Source organism: Peromyscus maniculatus, chromosome 6 (assembly GCF_049852395.1).
Source record: "Peromyscus maniculatus bairdii isolate BWxNUB_F1_BW_parent chromosome 6, HU_Pman_BW_mat_3.1, whole genome shotgun sequence".
NCBI lineage: Eukaryota > Metazoa > Chordata > Mammalia > Rodentia > Cricetidae > Peromyscus > Peromyscus maniculatus.
In genome coordinates, this window is record NC_134857.1 from 63,381,211 (window position 1) to 63,389,614 (window position 8,404).

Genomic DNA, 8,404 nt, shown 5'->3' on the forward strand with positions numbered 1-8,404 from the left:
AAAGTCAAACATCATTGGTTAAATCTCTACTTCACAGAAGTGATAGCCAGGATGCCCTAGCAACCCTCCCTCCCCCCCCCTTCAGGTGTGGAAACCTTCATCTTTGTATCCTCAAAGTCCCCCACTTCCTGGAATGTGGACTCTTCCCCCAACTTTGCAACAACTTATCAGAAGCAAACAAGCTACGGAGAATTGAGCAAGAATTTCTGGGATACCAACATTGTGGTCAGAGCAAAGGATGCAGTGTGAGCTTTGGCCCTTTGGGTAGGACAAAGGTGATGATTAACTCAGCATCCTGCAGATTTAAGTAGGATGGGAGCTGTGAGCAGAGTCAGTCCTCCTCTCTTTCAGCTGCAGTGCTCCTCCTGAGCCATCCTCAGATGAAGAGAAGATGCTTTCCCTGAAAGTCGCTTGCCTCATCCTGAGTGTGGCCAGCATAGTCTGGGTATGTGGTTTCTCTTCCCTCATTCTCTAGTGTTTCTCCTACAAGGAGCTTTGAGTTTGGAGTCTGCCAGGTCTATTATATTAGATAGACTGCTGTACCAGGTCTTTGTTCTAATATTTTCTTAGCTTTATGAACACCAGGCCATGGAGGCAAATTCCTAGATGGGCTTGACAAGTACACAGGGTAATGTGATGTCAAGAGGAAGGCCATAGGGGCATAGTGAACACATTCTCATGGGATCCTGACATCTGTCATTCAGGCTGATTCATCTTTCAGATTCAGTCTTCCAAACCAGCAGTGTTTGGAAGTTTGTTTTATTGTTTGTTATGTACTTTCAAGGTGTGAGACAGTGTGCTCTTTGGAATGATTTGTGCTCTTTTTAGATTGCGTCTAAATACTGTAATAATCTCCAAAGACATATGAAAGAAAGAAACCTACATCAATAAGGCTTCTGAAGCATTCTAATTTATGAAACAAGTCAACTCTGTCCAAGGAACTCAGTGATATACTAATTAGTTACCCAGGGTGCATATTATTTCACTTGCCTTCTTGGCTCACCATTCATAAATCTTGATTATCAGTGAGTAAAGAAGTGAGTAAAGAAGAAAACATTTTTTTGTGGGAATAAAACTAAAATCACCAGCAAAGGTGATATTTCTGGATAATTCATAGGTCTGTTATTTTCCTTATCTATTATTATATTCAATTTCTGCCTGCTTTATTGTTGCATTGTTTTATTCTGAAATGCAATTGAATTTACCATTATATTTCTTACACAAAAGGATCCCACTTGTTTCTTTAATTATGATGATTAGGGTTATTTGAATGTTCACAAGTGAGAATGAGCCTGCGTTAACTAATTATAAGGATGAACTTCCCCAAACTAGAACAGTGACAGTAAAACCCTTGTGAGTTGGTAATACGGAGTGGAAATAATGAAAACCTAAAAGCCATCTCCACCCACTAAACTACAAAGTCTTCATGGACAAAATGTTTTATAGTTCATTTGGTTTAGAGCCGAGAACTTTTAACTCCATATTTCTAATAATAAGGTGTTCAAAAACTGCTAGTTGCTGACTACTGCTTTAACTGTTTATTATTTTCATTTTGAATGAAAATCTACAATTGCATGATTGTAGTACAAAACACTGCCAAGTTTTAACTTCCTACATTTGTGTCCTTGATAAACGCTTGTCTAAATCATGGACCATCTCCAAAGGTTACCATAGAAACCCGAAGAAGAAGAAGAGCAAGCACAAGAGGGCATAGGTCTTCACATACAGAAAGAGTACTTACAGGGGAAAGAACTACAATTTTTCAGCTATTTTTTCATCTATGGTCACAAAAGGAAAAAAAGGATGAAATTTAACTAATCTTGTTAATCCAGATCATTTTTCATTTAAAACCCCTGACATTTAGCAAGTGCTTATTGAACATCAAACACAGTTTAAAACACACACACACACAAAAAAAAAAATTCATACCCTTTATCTCCTTTGCTTCTCATAATGAATCCATAAAATAAGTAGGATTTTCATTTGATGGTCAGAAACTGACAGGCTGGCTGTGGAGGTGTTGACTTCCACCTTTTCTTCCTTGGGGCTTGTGAGCATCATGATGTCTTTATAACCAGCATCATAATGGCTAACATTGTTGCCTCTGCTTCTTTTTGGATGTTTGGATGAACCCTTGAAGACCTCAGACACCGGCGATGGCGAATTTTTAGCGGGAGGAGCACAGGCACGTGGCCCAAGAGTGATGGAGAAGCAGCAGAGTCACTGCAAAGAGGCAGACTGGCCCTTCTGCTCTGATGATGACTGGGTAAGCAGAGGGCATGTGAAGAGGGCGTCCCTCCTTGTGACACAAAGATCTACAGGCTCACTGGGTGGGTCCTGGAAACCTTTCCCTATCAGAGATAATCTAACGGGAACCTAGCACCGTATATGCCAAATTAGAGAGAGAAAATGGGAAGAAAACTAGTCCTAAGGCATTGACTAGTTATCACGGGTCACTGGTGGGATAAACAATGGGATGCCTGAATAGTAGGACTTCAAAATTCCCAGAGCCTTATGAAAGGCTAAGTGGACCTTCATTCTGGAATTTCCCTCTGGCCTCTGAACTAGTCCTCAGAGGTACTTTTAAGTCAGTGGATACTTGGAGGAGCTGGGGAGGGAAGCTGCAGGGACTGTGTTAACAAAGCTTACTGGGAGCTAAGAGATAGAACTTTCATATAACCCAAACTCCTTCATTTTCAGAACCACAAGTGCCCGTCTGGCTGCAGGATGAAAGGGCTGATTGACGAGGTCAATCAAGATTTTACCAGCAGAATAAACAAGCTCAAAAACTCACTATTTGATTTTCAAAAGAACAACAAGGATTCTAATTCGCTGACCAGGAATATTATGGAGTATTTGAGAGGGGACTTCGCCAATGCCAACAGTGAGTAGGACATATTTAGTACTCAGAGTTTCTAGCAAAGACAACAATGAAAATCCCCAATGATAATGTTTTCTTGCTGCTGCTGTGATTTTATTCCAAAGTACTCGGTGTGGAAACCACTGAAATTTAAGGAGGTGAATGTCATTTCCACAAAGTTAGAGAAGTTAGCTTAGATTTTTTAACAGTCCATATACTGAAAATAAGGAGAGGCAGACCATTCAAGAAGCCATTCTGCTTGTGCTCTGCAGGCAAGGAGTCTCAGAGGTCAAAGGACTTCTCAAAGACACAAGTTAGACATCAGGCATCAGGTCCAGATTCTGTTGAGCCAATTACATACATACATACGTACATACATACATACATACATACATGTGTGTGTGTGTGTGTGTGTAATTTGAAATACAGGACCATGCTCAGTCTTCTCCCTAGGACTCACCAGGGCTAGGAAGCACTGTAGTCACTCTGGGCATGGAGAGCAAGTCGGTGGAAGTTCTAGTTCTTGAGGCCTTCTTTGCCTGTTTGCCTCCTTCTGTCTTTACGAAACACTGAACAGTTTAATGTCAATGGTGCAGCCCTAGTTGGTGGGTGGCTGGGCCCTGGTATTGTCCAAAATGTTTAGAAACTATTTCAAAGTTCCAAGTAGAATGAAAATACCCTCAACAGAAATAATAGATTCAAGTCCCTTGAGTAAAGTTACAATCAAATAATTGGATGTTATCAAGCTCACTATTTACCAAACCCCAGTTTTAAAACTCCAAATTATTTTCTTCTGGATTTCTAGATTTCTAGTCATGAGTAGGACAGTGTAACTAATATCCATGGATGACTTTTGTGTGGAACAATCTAATTAAGCCTGAAACTTTCTCTATTTCAGACTTTGATAACACATATGGCCAAGTGTCAGAAGATCTGAGACGCAGAATTGAGATCCTGAAGCGCAAAGTCATAGAAAAAGCGCAGCAAATTCAAGTTCTGCAGAACAATGTCAGGGCTCAGCTGATAGACATGAAACGACTGGAGGTAAGTGAGAGGCCCTGACCCCAACTGCTTCATGTTTGACTAAGAAGGAAAAGGAAGACACTGGTCTTCTGAGTGTCCACCAAGACCATTATCGACCCAAAAGAGACCCAAAAAAGTGTCTCCACCATAGAGATGAAGATAGAAGTCCAGAGATGTGAAGGAAATTCTTGAAGGGTAAACAGATAGTGTGTTTCAAAAGAACACACTCTGTCGGGCCTGCCCACCACGTGTGGACATCTTGGCTCCAGCACCATAGAGGCTCTTTAGGGAGGGCTTCCATTCACAAGCATTTGCACATTTCTTTCTCCATCCAAATTCGGAAATGGATCCAAATAGCTCCCACTGCACAATTTCCCTGGCCCTACACAGCTTCCAGTGAGGATGCCATGTTAAGTCAAAGAAAAAGGGTGGGACTGAGTTTTCCGATAGCCAAAGGAAGTGAAACCCATGTCCAAAGAGTAACCCAGTTTCCAGGAACCAATAACGTCAATAGACATCATTCGTTTCTCTGTCTTCCCCTCTTTAGGTGGACATTGATATCAAGATCCGCTCTTGCAAAGGGTCCTGCAGCAGGGCTGTGGCCCGTGAGATAGATCTACAGGACTATGAAGGTCAGCAGAAGCAGCTTGAACAGGTCATTGCTAAAGACTTGCTTCCTGCAGAAGACAGGCAGTACTTGCCAGCAATAAAAATGGTTCCAGTTCCCGACTTGGTTCCCGGAAATTACAAGAGCCAGCTTCAGGAGGCCCCTCCAGAGTGGAAGGCATTAACAGAAATGCGCCAGATGAGAATGGAGCTGGAGAGGCCCAGGAAGGGTGGGAATCCACGAGGAGAATCGCGCGGGGATTCTCCAGGAGGCTCTGCAACATATGAAACAGGGACAGAAGCAGAAAACCCCAGGAACCCTGGATCTGGTGGATCTGGGTATTGGCATTCTGGGAGCTCTGGGCCTGGAAGTGATGGGAATAGGAACCCCGGGACCACGGGGTCTGGTGGACATGGGGGTCCCGGAAGCTCTAGACCTGGAGGGTTTAGGCCAACTCCCTCAGGATCTGGGAACCTCAGGCCTAGCAACCCTGACTGGGGTGAGTTTTCAGAGTTCACAGGAAGTAGCAGCCCAGCAATAAGGAAAGAATATCACACAGGCAAAGTGACCACCTCTAAAGGAGATAAAGAGCTCCTGATTGGAAATGAGAAAGTCACCTCTACTGGCACAAGTACCGTACATCGTTCATGCTCTAAAACCATTACCAAGACAGTTACGGGTTCTGATGGTCGCCGAGAAGTGGTCAAGGAAGTGGTCACCTCGGATGATGGCTCTGACTGTGGTGATGCTGCTGAGTTAGACATGACCCAGAGTTTTGGGGGCAGGTTTGATAGCTTTGCCCAAAGATTCCCCGACCAAGCTGCTTTTTTTGACCATCACTTGGATTCACTCTCATCTGACTACAAAGAATATGTCAGTAAGACCCACATTACAGGCCCTGATTCTTCAGACATAGCAGACTCACGCTTCCATGTACCTGACCTTCCTTCCAGTGGTAAAACCTCAACTGTCAGAAAACAAGTCACCTCTAAGACCTTCAAAATGGCAGATGAGGCAGGAAGTGAAACCCACCATGAAGGAGAAACTCGGACCACCAAGAGGGGCCGTGCCAAATTGCGTGCATCCAGAGGTATCCACACTTAGATTTCGGGAAGCTCCCCCTGAACCCCCCCCCCCAGATTAAGTTAACCATTCCTGCGACGTGCCCAGGCACGCTGCACTTCCTTCCTAACCTTCTATTGTGCCTTGTTGAAATCATACTTTTTTTTTGGTGGGGAGGTCAGTTTTTCATGCTAAACTGGACGTTCCACGGGGGCAGGGACTTTGACATATGTCTATCTCTGTAATTCCCAAATGCCTAACAGTGCAGTCGTTTCTCAATAAATATATTTTTAAAAATGGACAAATTCTTCTGAAACTCAATTCTGAGTCTGTTTAATCGAATTCATTCAAAATGTGTGCTATTGTGACATCCAACTCACTAACCTTAAATTTAGTCTCAGTTGACATTTAGATCAGGTTAAACATTTGTTCTCTTAGTATTGATGGATGGAGGCTGAGCTACCTTTGATGACCATTTGCTATTCATATATGCAAGTAAGATTTCAAATCCCTTTGCAGAAAGTTTGCACTTTGAAGACTTAAGTTCCTTTACCTGCTTAAAATTACATCTCAATGCGGCTGCATCATTTTCCCACGGGAGGAGGGATGGAAGGGAGGGAGGGAGGGAGGAAGGGAAGGAGGGTGGGAGGGAGGGAAGGAGAAGTTTAAGCAGGCAGGCAGGCAGGCAGTGTCTGTCTCCTTTAATCTGGGCAATGTTTTTCTTTGCAAAGTTAAATGAGAGTAACTTCTTCCAACCAGCTTAATTTTTTTTTTAGACTGTGATGATGTCCTCCAAACACATCCTTCAGGTGCCCAAAGTGGCATTTTCAGTATCAAGCTTCCTGGATCCAGTAAGATTTTTTCTGTTTATTGCGATCAAGAGACCAGTTTGGGAGGATGGCTTTTGATCCAGCAGAGAATGGATGGATCACTGAATTTTAACCGGACCTGGCAAGACTACAAGAGAGGTTTCGGCAGCCTGAACGACAAGGGGGAAGGGGAATTCTGGCTAGGCAATGACTACCTCCACTTACTCACTCTGAGGGCCTCTGTCCTCAGGATTGAATTAGAGGACTGGGCTGGGAAACAGGCTTATGCAGAGTACCACTTCCGGGTAGGCTCTGAGGCTCAGGGCTACGCTCTGCAGGTCTCCTCCTACCATGGCACGGCTGGAGATGCTCTGATGGAAGGTTCTGTGGAGGAGGGGGCAGAATACACCTCACACAACAACATGCAGTTCAGTACCTTTGACAGGGATGCGGACCAATGGGAAGAGAGCTGTGCGGAGGTCTACGGGGGCGGCTGGTGGTACAACAGCTGTCAGGCTGCCAACCTCAACGGCATTTACTACCCTGGGGGCACCTATGACCCCAGGAACAACAGCCCCTATGAGATAGAGAATGGGGTGGTCTGGATTCCCTTCAGAGGAGCAGATTATTCCCTCAGAACTGTTCGGATGAAAATCAGACCGCTGGTGGAGCAGTAGTTGAAGAAGTAGGGAATGGGGGCTCCGTTTTGTTTGTTTGTTTGTTTGGTTGGTTGGTTGGTTGGTTAACAAAGAAAAAGAAAATAAGGAAGATGGAGTCAAGGATCTTGTCAACTTCTTACAAATTTTCAGGTGCTATTTTATTGTTCTTTGTACTGTAGCTAAATGCAACTGAGATGTATTACTCCTTTGAAAAATAAAAGTATACATTTTTTTTCACCTTTAAATACCTCTATGAGTTTCAAAGCTTTTGTAAGGGAATGTCCATTGCATCAGGACGAGGGAGTCAGACTGGAGCTCTTCTTGGCCACAACGAAGAGTGCTGATTTAAACACGCTGCTTCTCAGACCCCTCAATCATAGGCCTATTGCAAGTACAGAAGTTAGTTCCCACATTAGATTTGGTGGATTTTAAGCTGACCTTGTGGGCCCAGCCTAACTAGTCTCCTATGCTTGTCTGCCTCAGCTCTCCACCTTACGTTTTGAGGCAGGGTCTCTCACTGAACCTGGAGTTTGCAGGTTTCTCTAGACTGGCTACCAGTGAGCCCCACAGATCTGATGGCTGGCAGCTGGCGTTACCTGGCTTTTTGTGTGGTTGTTGGGGAGTTGACATAGATCCTCCCCTTTCACACTGCAAGGTCTCTCCGGACTGAGCCAGGGCCCAGGCCCAGGGGTTTTTGTTGTTGTTTGGTTTTTTTGTTTTCCTTCGTTTTCACACTGTGGTTACTAATGATACAGGCAGAGAAAGAGCATTTAAACTATGGCCAACTCCTCTCCACAGCAGCAGTGGCTGCCTGGCCCTTCATAAAGCCTTGCTGGTTGCTCTTGGTGTTAAATGCTACTCTTGCTTTCCTAGCACTTGTATAACTTCTAAACTGGAGTTTGTGGGAAGAAGACCACCAGCCCTTTCCCAGCCACTGCCCTGAGACCCACTCCCTATTTGAATGTTTATGGATTTGTAAAAAGAACCATTTATAAAAATCACTTCAATTTAGTTTATTATATTCAACTTTGAACAACTATCAACTTTTTTTCTGATATGATGATAAATCCTGTGGGGCCTTTACCCACCACCCCCACAGTTCCCCAGAGTTTTCTTGAGTGCAATCAGTAGGAAATATTAGATAGAAGGATTTATTGCGGAGAAAATCTCGGAGATAAGCAGATAGAAAATAAAGGATAGCCCCGAGAGGGCCTGGAACCTATTCCAATGGGCCCCGACTGTCTCTGGCCCAGGGTTTTTATAGAGACGCCAAGGGGTGGAACAAAAGACCTCCTCCCCCAGCACAGCCAAGTGCAGACCATCTCAGACACCTGCACTCAGGCCCGTGGTTCTGATCATCCTCTATTCGGACCTGCTGGGTAAA

General features: G+C 44.1%; 1 protein-coding gene across 1 annotated transcript; it reads left to right on the top strand.

Moving 5' to 3' along the window:
- The first annotated feature begins 288 nt into the window (after window positions 1–288).
- Fga (fibrinogen alpha chain) lies at window positions 289–7,104 on the top strand. The gene is made up of 6 exons (XM_006985312.4): window positions 289–445; window positions 2,141–2,266; window positions 2,701–2,884; window positions 3,759–3,904; window positions 4,431–5,580; window positions 6,329–7,104. Exons 1-6 carry the CDS (start codon window positions 392–394, stop codon window positions 7,036–7,038), a joined length of 2,370 nt encoding a protein of 789 aa, XP_006985374.1. The 5' UTR covers window positions 289–391; the 3' UTR covers window positions 7,039–7,104.
- Window positions 7,105–8,404: the final 1,300 nt, after the last annotated feature.

Coding starts and splice junctions, on each gene's coding strand:
- Fga (XM_006985312.4), top strand. CDS start 392: ATGCTTTCCCTGAAAGTCGCTTGCCTCATCCTGAGTGTGGCCAGCATA. Junction 446..2,140: donor GTGTGGCCAGCATAGTCTGG/GTATGTGGTTTC, acceptor GAACCCTTGAAG/ACCTCAGACACCGGCGATGG. Junction 3,905..4,430: donor TAGACATGAAACGACTGGAG/GTAAGTGAGAGG, acceptor TCCCCTCTTTAG/GTGGACATTGATATCAAGAT.